General features: G+C 38.4%; 3 protein-coding genes across 5 annotated transcripts; all 3 read left to right on the plus strand.

Annotated features, from left to right (window-relative positions):
• The first annotated feature begins 339 nt into the window (after nt 1–339).
• On the plus strand, nt 340–6,042 carry LOC121251452 (zinc finger BED domain-containing protein DAYSLEEPER-like). Its single transcript, XM_041150712.1, is given in 5 exon segments — nt 340–2,639; nt 2,674–2,758; nt 3,107–4,760; nt 4,763–4,852; nt 4,855–6,042. Coding segments are annotated over 5 exon segments (2,850 nt in total). The 5' UTR covers nt 340–2,592; the 3' UTR covers nt 5,829–6,042.
• Nucleotides 6,043–6,825: 783 nt separating this feature from the next.
• Nucleotides 6,826–11,794, plus strand: LOC121253568. The gene is made up of 7 exons (XM_041153567.1): nt 6,826–7,164; nt 7,483–7,550; nt 7,767–7,828; nt 7,922–8,071; nt 8,622–8,798; nt 10,989–11,153; nt 11,696–11,794. The coding sequence occupies exons 2-7, from the start codon at nt 7,514–7,516 to the stop codon at nt 11,792–11,794; spliced, it is 690 nt and encodes a 229-aa protein (XP_041009501.1). The 5' UTR covers nt 6,826–7,164; nt 7,483–7,513.
• LOC121251423 lies at nt 11,004–15,236 on the plus strand. Of its 3 annotated transcripts, none has more exons than XR_005938016.1 (5): nt 11,004–11,153; nt 11,696–11,879; nt 11,970–13,401; nt 13,805–14,029; nt 14,182–15,236. XR_005938016.1 is itself a non-coding variant. In XM_041150676.1 (5 exons), the coding sequence occupies exons 2-5, from the start codon at nt 13,196–13,198 to the stop codon at nt 14,872–14,874; spliced, it is 1,041 nt and encodes a 346-aa protein (XP_041006610.1). In that variant the 5' UTR covers nt 11,004–11,153; nt 11,696–13,195; the 3' UTR covers nt 14,875–15,232. The 3 variants fall into 3 exon arrangements, 2 of the variants coding, with proteins under 2 accessions (XP_041006610.1, XP_041006611.1); XM_041150676.1 differs by having other exon boundaries at nt 11,696–13,401; nt 13,805–13,870; nt 13,954–14,029; nt 14,182–15,232; XM_041150677.1 differs by having other exon boundaries at nt 11,696–13,401; nt 13,805–13,870; nt 13,960–14,029; nt 14,182–15,232.
• Nucleotides 15,237–16,376: the final 1,140 nt, after the last annotated feature.

Consider the following 16,376-nt stretch of genomic DNA (forward strand, 5'->3'; position numbering starts at 1 on the left):
GCCCTTGCCTAAAAAGTCCAATACCCAAATCAATGCCAAAAAAAAACCCTAAAGGTTTGAACTTTGACCTCATAATTTCTCTCTCTGATCTTCACCACCCCCATCCCAAAAACAAAACAAATACCTTATCGCATTTTGCAACCACCCCAACAACAACAACCGCCACTACTCTTGCCTGCCCCTCTTCTCGGTCCATTTACCCAAAAGCCCAATCTGTCTTTCTTTGATCTGCGTTTGTCTCCACGAACCCTAGATCTCCAATCTCGGAGCCCGTTCGCCTGCCAACCTCAGGCTTACTCTCTCATCTCCTTATATTTGGATCTCTCACTCGCGGTAAAGCCCCTGATCTCCCCCCACCCCAAAAAAAATTCTGTCTCTCTTTCTCTCTCTTGTTTCTTTTTTAATTTATTTTGTGTGATAGTTTCGGATGGGCTTGTGACTTGTTCTTCTTCCTTGCGATTTTCTTTTGGTTACTTGATTCCGTGTGTGCTTGTTTTTTTCTCTTTTGGGCTGTGGTTTTGAAATTTGAGAGCTTTATTACGGTGTTTCGAGCTGAGAATTGGTGCGAAGACCTGGGTTTTCTTCCCAAAACTTTGTTGCTGATGATCTGGTTCTTGGTCGTGACTAGTGACCTTCGTTTGATCCGAGCTGAACTCACTAGTCACCGATGGAGTTGATCCGGACCTGATCAAGTGGTCCCGTATGGAGTCTAGGGCGGGTCAAGCTGATGGGGTTGACTTGGCCGACTGAGAAAACATGGGCGACTGAGAAACGTCGCCCATGTTTTCTCAGTCGGCCCTTGTGGCCCAAGCCGGGCGTATCAGTCAGCTAGGCTTTTTTAGTTAAGCGACACCAGTGTCAACCGCGTATAAACTCAGAAAGGATCGTGTTTGTGGTTTCTGAAACGAGTTGTTTTCGACGGTAAAAGCATAACATGTGTAGCATGGTGGTCTGTTTTGATGTGCCGTACCCTCCTTCAATTTGCTTGACAAATCTGAGTCATCCGTGTATATGGGTCCACATAGTGGACAGTTAATTTCTTTATATTCTAATAACATGAAGGAATTTGCATTGAAGAAGTGCTTCCATGTATCAATTGGTCGGTTGCGTATGTCATTGTCAATTTGGTCATGTGGATTAATTTTGCACTTGGAATTGAAAGCCGTGATTCACTTTTGGCGTCACGAAAACAATTTGAAAGGGGGAGCATACGTGCGGTTTTGGTGTGTGTGTGTTTGCATGCATTAAAAACTTGGTTAATAGAAACATTGAGACTGCTACAGTGTTGAACATCACTACAAGTTGTCTCTATTTAGTTGTTTAGGCATGTCAAACGAAGGAAAATGCTGCTGCTAGAGAACTGCTTCCTTAATGCTTGTAGCGGTTAAATTGCATGGGAAATGTTGAAGGAACTAACAGTGGATGAAAATTCATGAATTTCCTTTGTTGTTGCGCTCTGGAAGAAGAAATGAAATCAAAACAGTTCTCAGTTGTTGTATCCTAGCATGGTTGCTGTAATCAGAAATTAAAACAGTTCTCAGTTAATGTATCCTAGCAAGATTGTTTTATCAAATTCAATGGGACCCTTTTTGGTTTATTTATATTGCTCCTTAGGTTCTAAATAGCTTCATGACCACTTATGTATTTTTATCTATGTTTTATTTATGAACAATAGAATATTTATATTCATTAAATAAAAGAAAGGCAGAATTTAAGTTCACATTAAATGTACAGAAGTTCCCCCTTTGAAACTAAAAAAATTGCTAGAGCTGACTAGCATCCACTCAAATAGCAAGCTCACAAGATTATGCATATTTAGGCTTGACTCAACATCATCAAATGTCTGACTATTCCTTTCCCACGGCAAGGCATTTCCAAATGTTGCTTCTGCAAATCATTCTAAACCTTCCTTTCTAGCTAGTGAGAAACATGATTCTTTTTTCTTTTCTGCTTGCTGGATTGTTTTTTAATATTGAGGGTGTATAAAGACAGTGGGGGAGAGGGTTCGTGTATGTGTAAGGCGTAGCTGTTTTCTGAATAGTGCAACTGGTTCGTGGACAAATGCTTCACAACTTTGTATGCTTACAAGGGTCGCTATTATTAGTTCTAGCTTCAATGTGACTGCTGCTTATTGGTGAAGTTATATCAATACATTTATCTCATTATTGAACGATTTGATGTTTGTTTATATAACAGTTCATTTTCTACAGATGTTTGATTTCTAGTTTTTTGATATCTGCACCAAAACTTCATCTTTCTTTCTCATTGATTGATTGGTATCCTTAGCTTTTGGTTAATTTTAGTAATGGTGCCTGTGCGGTTGTTTGGATGTCAAATCTGAAGTTGGAGGTAACTGAATGGCACCGTTTACACTCGGTGATACAATTAATAACTCCGCAACAAAATTCTGATGATCATTAGATTGCTATCTATGGTACTTGTCTGCCAGATTGAGGATTTCAGCGTTATAACGAAGGTTACTGAAGTTGTTTCTGCCTTTGCAGAATCTGTAGTTATATCTCATGTATGAGTTACCTTCACTAGTAAGTTCTGTTCTTAAATTAAGTTTTCACCATCAAATGCAGCTCTTTCATGGGAATTCCATATCAAGTTGTTCTCTGGTCTCTTGATGTTGGGGGGGGGGGGGGGGGGGGGGGGGGGGGGGGGCGTGTTGGGCACAGAGCAGGCAAATTGTGCTGGATCCCACTTTGTATGGAGCACTTTGTCTGCTGTATGCATGGGAATTATCTCTTTCTTGGTACTTGTTTTCCACTGTTATTCAGTTGATTTTGTCACTAATTTGGAGTTTGATTATCTGCATGTTTTTCTTCACTATGCTTTACTCTTATACTCTGATGGATGTCATAACATACTCGTATTGATGGTTTCCAAAATGTTGTATTTGAACAATCGTGCTTTGTAAAGCCAACTTGGATTTCTTGATTTTGATTGTTAATAAAATACTGTAAAAAAGTCAGCTCGTTTGATTTTGCACCTTGATAGTTGTTTGAATATTTCAGCATTAAGACTATCATTATGCCGTAAACCAATTGTTTTTAGTTGTAAATACCCTTGTTTTACTAATTGTTCGAGTTGTGAAAGGCAGGAATTCATTTTTGCCATGGAAACCCCCGTTGAGGAGAAGACGGTAAAGCCTGATGAGGAGAAGATGGCCAAGCCTGATGAGCACAATATTGGAAACCAACATAAGCATGCAACGGGAACCCTAGATGAGCACACAAGGGGAACCCCAAATAATCACACAACAGGAACCACAGATGAGCACATGAGGGAAACTCTGAATAATCACACAACGGGAACCTCAAATGAGCTCACAACAGAAACCACAGGGGAGCACACAATGGCAAGCACAGATGAGAAAATGGTGGGCATCCTGCATGAGCAAACAGTGGCACCACCTGATGAGCAAACAGAGGCACCACCTGATGAGCAAACAGAGGCACCACCAGATGAGCAGGCCGTGGCACCACCAGATGAGCAGGCCGTGGCACCAAAAGATGAGCAGACCATGGCAATGCCGGATGAGGAGCAGACCATGGCACCGCCGGATGAGCAGCAGACCATGGCACCGCCGGATGAGCAAATGATGGAAACACCAGATGAACAAACAATGTCAATTGCAAATGAGCAGGCAATGGTAATCTTAAATGACCATGCGATGGTAATCTCAGACGACCATGCGATAGTAATCTCAGACGACCATGCAATGGTACTCTCAGATGAGCACATGATGGCAATCTCAGATGAGCACGCAATGGCCATCTCTTATGAGCCTACAATGCCAACCCTTGATAACAAAATGATAACAACTCCCGAGGTGAACCATGAGCTGCCAAATCCAGAAGTACAACCTAACAAGCGGAGGAAAAAAAAGTCCATAGTATGGGAGCACTTCACCATAGAAACTGTCAGTCCTGGATGTAGACGAGCATGCTGTAAGCAATGCAAGCAAAGTTTTGCATACAGTACTGGTTCTAAAGTTGCTGGAACCAGCCACCTGAAACGCCACATTGCCAAGGGGACCTGCCCGGCACTTCTACGTAACCAGGGGCTGAATCAGTCAACACCATATACCCCACGTTCAAGGTCAGTGGGAACAGGCAGTGCTACTGACCCACCAAAACGACGTTACAGAAGCCCTAGCTCGCCATACATCATGTTTGATCAGGATCGTTGCCGCAATGAGATTGCTAGGATGATCATCATGCACGACTACCCACTTCACATGGTTGAACATCCTGGGTTTATAGCTTTTGTTCGGAATATTCAGCCACGTTTCAACATGGTGAGTTTCAATACCGTCCAAGGGGATTGTGTTGCAACTTACTTGATGGAAAAGCAAAACCTGATGAAGTTTATCGAGGGCATGCGTGGACGTGTTTGCCTTACACTGGACATGTGGACTTCAAGCCAAACAGTAGGCTATGTGTTTATAACTGGACTTTTCATTGATAGTGATTGGAAAATGCACAGGCGAATTCTCAATGTCATAATGGAGCCATATCCTGATTCGGACACTGCCCTTAGTCATGCTGTTGCTGCTTGCCTTTCTGATTGGAACTTGGAGAGCAAGTTATTCTCTCTCACTTTTAATCAGCCGCCAAGTGAAGCTGCCGTTGAGAATCTTAGGCCTCTTCTCGCCATTAAGAACCCACTAATCCTCAATGGTCAATTATTAGTTAGTCATTGCATAGCACGCACCTTGAGCAGCATGGCAAAAGATGTCCTAGGGGCGGGCAAGGAATAATCAAGAAAATCCGGGATAGTGTGAAGTATGTGAAGACATCAGAAGCGCATGAGGGAAAGTTTGTTGAGCTCAAGGAACAGCTTCAAGTCCCAGTGAAAGGAGTCTATCTATTGATGACCAGACTCAATGGAACACTACATATCAAATGCTGGTTGCTTCTTCTGAGTTGAAGGAAGTGTTTTCTTGTTTGGATACTTCTGATCCTGATTACAAGGAAGCCCTGTCCATGGAAGATTGGAAGCAGGTTGAGACGCTATGTACATACTTGAAACTTCTCTTTGATGCCGCAAACATCCTGACCTTTACTACTAGCCCAACTGCAATTACATTTTTTCACGAAGTGTGGAAGATACAGACAGAGCTAGCTCGTTTAGTTGTGAGTGAGGATCCCTTCGTCAGCAACCTTACTAAATTAATGCAAGAAAAAATTGAAAAGTACTGGAAGGATAGCAGCCTAGTTTTGGCAATTGCCGTAGTCATGGATCCCCGTTTCAAGATGAAGCTTGTTGAGTTTAGTTTCTCAAAAATCTATGGCGAAGAAGCTCCCACATATATCAAGATTGTCGATGATGGAATTCGTGAGCTCTTTCATGAATATCTGATGCTTCCTTTGCCTCTAACGCCAACTTATGCAGAAGAAGGAAATGCTGGAAGCAATTGCAAGACAGATGAATCCCAGGGAGGAAATCTTCTGTCTGACAATGGACTCACGGATTTTGATGCGTATATTATGGAGACTACAAGCCAACAGATGAAGTCAGAGCTGGATCAGTATTTGGAAGAGTCTTTATTGCCTCGTGTGCAGGAGTTTGATGTGTCAGGCTGGTGGAAGCTAAACAAGCTGAAGTACCCAACTCTTTCAAAAATGGCTCGTGATATTCTGTCTATCCCAGTGTCTACTGCTGGGCCGGACTCTGTATTTGATACCACAATCAAGGAGATGGATCGATATAGAAGTTCTCTACGACCAGAGACGGTGGAAGCCCTCATATGCGCCAAGGATTGGATGCAGTATGGGTCAGCAGAAGCTTCAAATGCTCTTTTGAGAATGGAATATTAGATTCTAGCATGGGTTTTGATTCTGTGACAGTATGTCTTGTATGATGGTAGGTTGTTGGCATGTTGTTTAAGTTTCTAATTGCCCCCACTAGTTGTAGCAATCTGTACCATTCTTAGAGATTTTTAGGGTGGATGCTTGGACACGATAATTTAGCTTCGAGTGTTAGCTTCGGTTAATTACATTCAGTATCAAAGGCTGCACATGGTATCTACAATTGTTGAAATGCTGAATGTGCATTCCATAATATCGTATCTCATTTAGCATTCCATAGTTTCAAACTTGATATTCTTGGAATCAATGATTCTTTTTCAGGATAGAATAATTCTACTTAGCACCCCACTAACTACACTTCTTTTAATTTTTTTTCATAACAAGTATGTGGTATATGAATGATAAGTAGAAAAATTCAATTAGTTTAGTAGAAATAAAATAAAAAAAAAATTAAAATATATATAACTTGTAGTGTGAAATGATGAGTACCATAACCCTTCAAGATATTGTTTCTGAACTTTGTATCTACCAAATGTCATTGTAATTAAAAATACCATCTAATAATACTAAATGGTCAAAATAAACTAACTCAAATTAACATCACATTATTTCCCGTTACTTGATGTTTTAGAGAGAGAATCTACTTTTTTTCAAAAAAAATTACGTAGCGTTTACGTACTTTACGACTGTATACAATATTACTCGTTTATTTGTATTGCGAATGTTACATTTGGAGGGTTGCAAATTATGGATATCGATAAAGATTTAATTGATTAGATTTAACTAATGAAATTAGTCTCATGACTGGTTTGGATTCAGAGATAGGATAAGATGGTTTTAGATGAATGTAAAAAAAATATTATTTTTTTAATATTATTATTATTTTATGATTTAAAAAAGTTAAATTATTTATTATATTTTATATAAAATTTTTAAAAATTATAATGATAAAAATAAAATATTTTTTGAATCCAGATGGCTGAATTGATTTTTTAAGAGAGCAAAATCCAACCCCTTCCTTGTCTACGGGTCGTATCAGCTTTTGGCGCGAAAATTGGAACTTCGACTCCTTTCTTTTTTCCCTCAATTTGGGGTTTCATCGAAGACCCTGCCTATTCATCTCACAATCTCCGGCGACGATGGCTAATTCCTCCGACCAACTATAGAAACTCAAAGTCCTTATTTCCTCGGGCTCGAGAGCTGATAAATGCTACGCTTACTCGAGCCTCTTACACTTCCAAGAACAGTCCAGTGACAGCTCCGCTTCAATTCAAGCCCTTGCTGGAATTTCTCGGACTCTTTTATCTTTAATCGTCGCAGATATATCAGACGATGACGAAGAGATGTAAGTTTCTAATAGAAGATAAAATCTTATATATATATATATATATATATATATATATATTCTTTTATTCTTTTTTCCTCCTCCTTTTAGTTTAAAAAATATCTGTTATTTTTGTAAAAGCTACGTTTGGATGCATTGAGATGTGTCAACAAAGGAATCAAAATTGGGATATTGAAGCCTTTCCTCTGTTGATAACTGAAATAAATGATTTGAGAGATTTACTCCCCCTCGTATCTTTCTGTTCAATTAGATTTCAAATGGAAGGTCATCTAATACGTGTATGTTTTTATCTATGATCTGGTTTTGAATTGATTACAGTGCAGCACGAGCTTTGAAGTGTTTGGGTTTCATGATCTATCATCCGTCTCTTGTTGCTGCAGTTGTGGGTATGTGGAGCTGGTCGTACAACACTGTTTCTTCATATAACTTTTATGTTTAGTGTTTCAGTGATCGGATGTTGGTATATTCTAGTCTTCCAAAAATGTTAAATTTTAAAAGCACTTAAGCTTAAACTGCTATCTTGGTCTAACGGTAATTTTATAGCTGTCTGTAAATGATAAAAGAGTTCCATAATCAACATTTTCTCTTTATCCGTTTTGTAGTGGACGATGCCATTTTGGTTATAGAGTCGTTAGTTAAACTCATTGTAACTACAAAAACGAAGGTAAATGTCATTCTTGAATAATTATAGTTTCCAAGAGTTGGCATACGCTTTTTTATTTGCGAAATTTTTACTTGTTTGCCTGTTTAAATGCAGTCAGTATGTAACTTAGGAGTGTGGTGCATCTCTATCCAACAGTTCAGAGCTCCATTTCTACATGCCCACTTTGATTCTCTATTTCAGGCCGTTGTTCACGCCCTCAACAATCCTATTGGTTCTTTATCAACAACTTTTGAGGCTATACAGGTGTAATTTCTCAATCCGATCTTTCATCAAATTTTTCTTTTGTTTTCTTTATATATCCTTTTTTCTTTATATATCCTTAAAAATGTGAGATGTTACTTCTTCATGCAAAACACGTGATTGATATCTAGGTTATTTCTTGAATAGACTTTGTTCTGCGAATTGCAGAAGAAGGTGAACTTCTTACAAGGAATTCTATGTGTATTAATTGGATAATTCAGTAACTAATAGGTTTTGATGTCGTTTTCACTCTAAAAGAGTCCAATCTCCCTAGTCTGTCCTGGAAAAAGGTGGAAGAGAAAGAATCGCTCTTGAAGTGGTTTGCGTTTGCTTAGTTGTTGGCATCAAAATTGAATGAAGCATTATGTTGCACAAGAAAATGGTGTATGTTTTGTCTAAAATCTTTAATCTCGCGTTAAAATTAACATTGTTGTGTAATCAAGTTTTCTACTTAGTATATTGTTGCTAAACTTGGCATGTTGTGTTAACCAAGGATGGATATATGTTTATTCATTTGTCTCTGCAGCTAACCCTTTTGATACTAATATAATAGGCTGTGATGAAGTTAGCAACGCAATTAAGTGATAAGATGAGGGACTCATCACTTATATGGGCTCCTCCAATATATAGAAGACTTCTCAGCTTTGACAAGAGGGAGAGGGATATGTCAGAAAGGTGTCTGTCGAAGATTAAGCCTATAATATTACCTCCTCCTCTAGTTCTCTCCAAGGTACTGACATAATTATGATGTTCTCCATATTTTTCATGAGTTAAGAGGCAGTTACCGTATAGAGAAGCACATCTTAATCATGAAAACCTTAAGCTTACTAACACGATATAGCTACATAAATCTGATAATGGCACCTTATTTTTTCCACCACAGGGTGGTGAGAAGTATTTCATTGCAACACATCTTTCTAGCATTCTGATAAAATTTCAGGATCTTACAAGACATTACCAGTGACGAGGCTGAGAAAAGGAGGGGGGGGGGGGGGGGGGGGGGGGGGGTGGGATGCTCTAAAAAACAAATATTGTAATTTTTTTTTTTCTTTTCCTGAAAAAATTTATTGTAATTATTTTTTTTCCTGTTTTATTTTAAAAAATTAAATTAAACTATAATATTGATATTAGATTATTTCTCTTTTAAAGCTTGTAATTATCTGGGTAAAGCATATTTAACAAAAATCCACACGTTCACTGGATAGCTAGCTACGTGGTATGTAATTGTACTAATTAAGAACTTTTTAAATATATGTTACTGCTATACATTATTCAGTGAAATATGAAACTTAGTTTATGGTTTACATATATTACGGTATTACCTCTTTTATATAATTCCTATATAGTTGTTTCCATAGTTCAACCTCACATTTTCATTGCAATATATGAAAAGCTTGTATGTAAAATTACAAGTATTCATGGAAAAATGCAAAATTGAGATTTATTTGTTTCTTTCATATTGTTTACACGTTTTTTTATCACTTCGTTAAAGGTATTCTTAAAAAATATATCCTGCCCTCCAAACTTATAATCCTGGCTTCGTCCCTGGTCATTACCAAATTAGTTTTGCCTGTTATATATCTTTATTGGTGCTTGTTATAGTTTGGGATAACTTTTGTTTGTTCAAGGATATTTTGCAAGCCAAATCAGCTAGTGTTTTCTTCTTTACCATGACCGTGTCCCCATTTCGAAAGCAAATATCCTTTCAAATTTGCTTTTGTGATGCAAACTAGATTGGTGATTGCATGTAAAATGCAGGATGGATGATTTTAACAAATCAACAAAGTGAGACAAAACCATTACCCTAGCACATTTCATATTCAAGTACATAATTTTGATCGGGCAATTTTTGTCAACTACAAAATTTTCGATCAAAATTTTGGACTTGAATATAAAATGTGCTAACAGGGTATTGGTTTACCGCATAATGCCACTAGATGTCTGATTATATCCCAACTAACAATTCAAACTTCAAACTGACAATAAGAGGTTGGGTCATGGCCAGTTTGGACCCATAGATGTTTTTTTTTTGTTTGATAAGTAATAAGAGATTTTATTCCCAAGAATAGGCATAAGCCCAAGTACACAGGATGTATAGAAAGGAAATACCTATTACTTTCTAATACCAAAAGGAAAATCTAAAACAAATTCTGGAAATTATCAACCATTTCAAAAGTTTTAGCCCACAAACTCAAAGTACTAAAGAAAAAATCTTTAAGGTCTCCTAAAGAACGTTCTTTGTCTTCGAAGCATCTCCCATTCCCTTCAAGCCATAGACACCACATGAGACAAGAAGGAATCATCTTCCAAAAATCAACAGCATTCTTGCTACCCTTCACTCCCTTCCACCCTACCAATAAACCCACCACTTCTTTAGGCATTACCCAAAGATGTGTTTAAATATCAGCTAGATTCAACCTTGATAATTCATTTCAATGAATAGTTTTCATAAGTTTGTATATTTTGGGTGTCTAGAAGCTCAAAATTAAGATCGGTCAACCATACCAGTGGTTCATTCCATTTCCCCTCAGCAGAGAGTAGAACATTTTTTCAATATGAAAATACATGGCTTCTTTAGGTCATTAACAGATTCATATTTTAGTTCTAGTGAATGATGAATAAGGACGAAAAGGTTTCAAATATCATTGCTCTCTCTCTCTCTCTCTCTCCCCCCCCCCCCCCAACCCCCCTCTCCCTCTCTCTCTCTCTCCCCCTCTCTTGGGCATTAATGTTTGCTTGCCTCACATTCCCAGGTTTGAGTGTCCAAGGTAGAAGTATGAGAAAGGTTCCTTTCATCTAACTTTGATGCTGGCTTAAAAGTTGTTGTCTGGGTTAAGGTTCATCTAAAATCATTCCAGTATTTTATACATGTTGTCCTGTAATCTAAAATCTCAAAATGTACTACATTTCTCTTAAACAGGAACTTGTCAAGGATATAAAGGTTCAAACTATTCACGCATGGGGATGGTTTATTCGCTTACTAGGCTCACATGCTATGAAGAACAGACATTTAATAAATGAGATGCTGAAAATTCCTGAACATACATTTTCAGATCTTAACCCACAAGTTCTGATTGCTGCACAGGTACTTCTAATAGAATTAGGGTGTGTGGAAACCAGGTCACCACTTGATATTATCTCACAAAATAATTCATTATTTATCAGATTTATTAATAGGAATCCAGAACTAGATGGTGCTTTCAGCCCTCTCTTTAGTTCAATCCTGCTACAGAAGAGGTCCTCTCTTGACAGATACTAATTCAATCATGGACCAAACAAGAGTTAGCATTAATCCACCATCAAGAAATTGCAATGGCTCTTGTTTAATTCAAAAATAAGATATAGGCTATCTTCTACTGAGTGGGCTTGGTCCTAACAGGTAGGCTCATAGGGTTGGGCTAGTATCAAGTTTCTACATTCCAAACAAAGAAAGAAAAAGATGCAAAAGTATGCCCTGGGTTCATGTTCAGTCTAACGTCTATTCTAATTTTTTCTAATAATATATACTTTACTGTTACTCATCGAAATGGCACAGTGACCTTTTGGATTAAAATTTTCAAAAGTTCTGTATCATGACACTTCAAATGTCATTCGTTTATATAATATGGTTGTACCTTGATTGTCTAGGTTGCTTGGGAAGGTCTTATTGATGCTCTTATTCATCCTCCAATGGTAGTCGTGACAGAAATACAGCCAAGGAGGGGAATGGTGCGCAACAAGTGCTAACATCTGAAGAGAAAATTGAACCCCTAGTAAATGGATTCTCAAAAAGAAAAACTTGTAATGACTCCTCTTTTAGGCATCATGTCAGGTAGATGTGATATATCCGTTCACTTATCCTGCTTGAACACTTGGTGTTGTTTGCTGCATAAACTTGATACCTCTGTCAATGATCCATCAGTGATAAAACTTGTATTGGAGCCTATATTTGAAGCAGTTTTTCTCATTGGTCCTGATAATAAGAGCATGAGGTTATGGAATCTATGCCTGGATTTGCTTGATGATTTTATTTTGGCAAAATGTAGAGGGGTGGAACATGACAAAAGTGGCCTTGCAAGTCAGCAGTCATCAACTAGTACCTCCATTCCTGGACCTTCAGTACCTGGAAAATTCTTTGGAAGCAAGACTCCGTTAAATGGTTGCCATGGCATATTTCTCAGCTGGACTTCCATTTAAAGATGATTCTTGTTCTCATCAATCAAGCGTCAATTGCATCTTTCACCCATGAAAACAGGAGTTTAGCCCGTGATGCTGCTTTAAGGTTATTTGTATCTGTTTTAAAAGGAGTTCAATTGGAGTTGAAAAGCCAATACTCTAACAACAACAATATTATGTCGTGTTTGGGCACAATACTGGGGTTCATAAAGCATATATGTGAAGAAGTACGTTCAGAAGGCAGTGATAGTAATGACTTTGATTATACTTCCCTCCTTTTTATAGAGGCTATCAATCAGGAGTTGGAACCTACCATATTAGGATCCCCTCTTTACAGGGTGTCATTGGACCTCAAGCACATTGACAACCTGCGATCAGCTAATGTCATCAGACATGCAAACATTCTAGCTATCTGCTCCATTGCTGATATGAATATGGTATCAATATTGGTTTATTTAGTTGTACTCTACCTTTGTAAGGTGTTTCAATTAACTACAAAGGCATCCAAAACAGAGTTCATTTTAGAGAAAATGCATAAATATTTTACATTGGCGTTTTCTTCATATGATCCCCTGGAAATTCTTCTTGCTACTATCAGTTTACTGTATAAATATGTTGGTCACAACTGCCTAAATATATGGATAGCAATAGCCAATGGTTTGAAACACTACATGGATGATGTTAAGGAGCTTTCATTTGCAGAGTCTGAAAGCACTGGTTATCTTGCCGTATGCTATTTCTTATCCTACCAATTTACTATATGCTCTTGCCCCCGGAGAAATTCAGTCTCACTGACTAGTTGCTCCTCAGAGAAGAGTCATGTGTCACCACAGGAAAAGCGTGAGCTTGAACATGTTTTTGATGCATGGATGGCACTTTATGGTTCTCTTAAAACTTCACTGAGTCAATGCTCTGCTATGAACAGTTTTCTTGTTGATTTGTGTTCAACGCTAACTGTGTACCTTGACAAATATGCTAGCATGCAGTGTATCAATGGAGTTGACTCAAGTCACAAGGATCTGTTTTTTTTATCTCCTTCCTTTACTTGGCGATGCTGTGATATGTTTCCTGGAAGATATATGTGCTTCCGAAGAAGTTTCAGATGAAAGTAAATACAAAAATGGTGGCGACCATAAAATGTCCACTGGAAAGAGCAGTAGCTTGAGATTGGCTGCCAGGTATGTGCAAATGTTGCTTGTTAGATCTACAAAGCATCATGGAGCTAGTATAGAATGTTGAGGCACCATTTATTGCAGGTTGGCTGGGTGCCAATTCTGGACTTGCTTTCTCAGGTTTCCCACCATTTTATTAACAGTTAATGTTATGTGATAAAATTTAATTCAACAATAATTAGAACATGGAATCATCGCTATCAAAAGGTTAGGAATGGGTTTCAATTTTATAATATTTCATGATTTATTTAAAATTGTTAACAATAATTAGAACATCATCGGTTGCAACTAAAACTGGGTTTTTTAAGAATTGAAAGATCATGTAAACAAACTATGATGGTTTTATTTCTTGAGGGATGCTTCATCTATACTATTTAACATAACTCGTGGTCCAAGGGTCATCATGCAGATATTTGAGTTTCTTATGGACGTATACAGCAACAGACCACCCAACTAATCTTGTAATGACATCAAGGTAAGTCAATAGTCGATTTCTTATCTTTGTGCTCAAGTTATTCCATATGTGATCTCGTGATCTTGTCTGACTTTGCCATGAAGTCCCAGGGTATCTTCTGTACTGGCACACTTTGCCAGTTTTCTTTGCATGAAGCAAGATATCCTCTTGTTCATTGAGGTACTGTACATACCATATTTCTCTTTCCTAGTATCCTTTTGCGCCACGCAAAAAAGTTCTTTGGGAAACTGTCATATCTTGTCCCTCTAGAATTTAAAATTTTCATCTACTTGCAACTTATCAAAAAAAAAAAAAAAATCATCTACTTGCAGATAGTATCTTGTCCACTGCTCCAATGGCTTTCACATACAGAGTTATGGGATAAAAGCATAAAAAATCAACTTCAACTGTTGTGGGCCGAAATACTTAATCATTTACAAAGCAGTCAGCCACCAATAGTCTTCAATTCTGCATTCCTTGAACTCCAGGCACCCCTTCTTGGAAAAACACTTGACCACCCAAATCCAACCATTTCAGAGCCCACCATCACCTTCTGGAATTTCACTTACGGTGAACAAATCAATCTGGACTACCCTCAAAGCTTGCTTCACGTGTTAGACAAGCTCTCAAGAAATGGAAGAATAAACCTCCACAAGAAAATCCTACCTGCTCTTGAAAGATGTCATTCTAGACTAGGAGTTGACACCACTCCACAGAGATACAGGGTGACCGCAATGCATAACAAGAGCTCAAAAAGAGTAGGGTTTGTGGAGGATGTGGTGGATCAACTTCAGCACGAGGAGAAGCTGTACTCAAAGTTTAAAAGGAATAGGTTGGAACTAACTGAGCATCAAAAGGAAGTGAGACGAGCACAACAAGGAAGGGAGAGGGATTGTTGTGGGCACGGCCCTGGGATACGCACTTACACTAGTGCTGATTTTTCGCAGGGGAATGAAGATTCACAAGAGAGTCAAGAATTCCAGAATCCAAAATACATCTTGGAGATTTTACAAAGAGTTGTTTAATTGTTTTTATCTGAGAGCCTAGCTTTCAAAGAGAATATTAGATGGAGCACCCAAGTTAACCGGTCCACACTTTCAGGCTGTCTTCCTCCGTTACTTTTATGTTGTAAGCCACCAACTTATCATCCTTTGCTCTTTACATGTTGTAAGTTGTATTGTATGACACCCAATGGCCAATGTATTGTAATGTCACATTCTGATATTTGGGGTAAAATATATTTCATTTCAAATTTTGTATCAAACTTAAATGAAGTGGTATTTTGAACAAGAAGATGGTGACATTATGTTGAAATGTCACTGCTTAAGACATTATCTTACCACCTTCTGTAGAAATTGTTGATAATACTGCATATAGTTTAATCTTTGATCCCAGCACTTAATCGACATTGTCAGGCAATCGAGTTTGTTTACTTGTATATCATCACTAAACTTAGCATCATGTATTAACCAAGAACGGATAGATGTGTTTATTCATCTATCTCTCTACCTTTTTAATGCTATTGTATATCGTGATGAGGTTAGCATCTCAATTAAGCGATAAGATGAGGCACTTGTCACATATATGGGCTCCTCCAATAGACAGAAGACTTCTCTCAACTTTGATGAGAGGGAGAGGAATATGTCAAGAAAGGTATCTTTTGAAGATTGAGTCTAGAATCACGATCCAAATATACTATGTTGGTTTTGCTTTATTTTCTCTCTCTTAAACTTTTTCTCTCCGTACTAGATCTCTCGCACAATTTTTTGTTCGTCCCAATGCCGTTTATGGGAGCTTGATCGTGGGATTTAGTTCAGCAGGGAAGGATTATGGGTCTTAGGAGAGTAGTTGAAATTGAACGTAAGTCCTTTAAGGTTTTAAGGGATGGACGTAAGGTGCTACTCACCGAAAGAGGGTGGAAGCTGGAGAAGAAGATGAGCTTGGGGTTGGCCACGACTCAATGGTTTATGAAAGCCCTGGAAAATTGTTTAATGGTTGGGAGGAAGTAGTTCTTTACAGGGCATAGGGAAGGGGATAGGGGCTTCATAGCATAGAGGTGCTCAAATCTTCAGGGTGTTTTCATGGCACAAGTGGAATACAGTAGAGGAGGTCGCCGGAATTGCATATTCATTCATTTTGATAGGGATGGAATGGGTTAGAGGAAGATGAAGGAGGTTTTGAGTGAAGTTAGGCGAGAAGGTGGCTCCTTTGGGTCAGCTCCGTTAGTAACGACGGTAGCTCCTCCCTCCAACAGTTCGTACCTGGAAGCTCTAAAAAAATCAAAGGTGTTGGACCCATCCCGACAACCTGTCAGAATTAGTGGAGAAGCGCCACTGTAGTCTGGAGGTGGTAGTGTTGTTTCAGCAAGTGGCGTTGTTTCAATAGGGGCTCAGAGTTTGGAGGGAGATGGCAGGGGAAATGTCGGTCTTAATAAGGAATTTTTCCTTCAGGTTGTGTTGGAGATGCAGAGGCACGTAGAGTATTTACAATCTAGAACAGTGTGTTCTAAAGGAAACTTTAGTGGAAG

This window comes from Juglans microcarpa x Juglans regia, chromosome 2S (genome assembly GCF_004785595.1).
Source record: "Juglans microcarpa x Juglans regia isolate MS1-56 chromosome 2S, Jm3101_v1.0, whole genome shotgun sequence".
In the NCBI taxonomy this organism is placed as follows: domain Eukaryota; kingdom Viridiplantae; phylum Streptophyta; class Magnoliopsida; order Fagales; family Juglandaceae; genus Juglans; species Juglans microcarpa x Juglans regia.

Bases quoted from the DNA above. Each gene is read 5' to 3' on its own strand.
- LOC121253568 (XM_041153567.1), top strand. From the start codon at position 7,514: ATGATCTATCATCCGTCTCTTGTTGCTGCAGTTGTGG. The intron at 8,072-8,621 runs GTGTAATTTCTC...CTAATATAATAG, and splicing joins CAACTTTTGAGGCTATACAG to GCTGTGATGAAGTTAGCAAC. The intron at 11,154-11,695 runs GTACTTCTAATA...TTGATTGTCTAG, and splicing joins AAGTTCTGATTGCTGCACAG to GTTGCTTGGGAAGGTCTTAT.
- LOC121251423 (XM_041150676.1), top strand. From the start codon at position 13,196: ATGCTAGCATGCAGTGTATCAATGGAGTTGACTCAAGTCACAAGGATC. The intron at 13,402-13,804 runs GTATGTGCAAAT...GTCATCATGCAG, and splicing joins AGCTTGAGATTGGCTGCCAG to ATATTTGAGTTTCTTATGGA. The intron at 13,871-13,953 runs GTAAGTCAATAG...TTTGCCATGAAG, and splicing joins AATCTTGTAATGACATCAAG to TCCCAGGGTATCTTCTGTAC.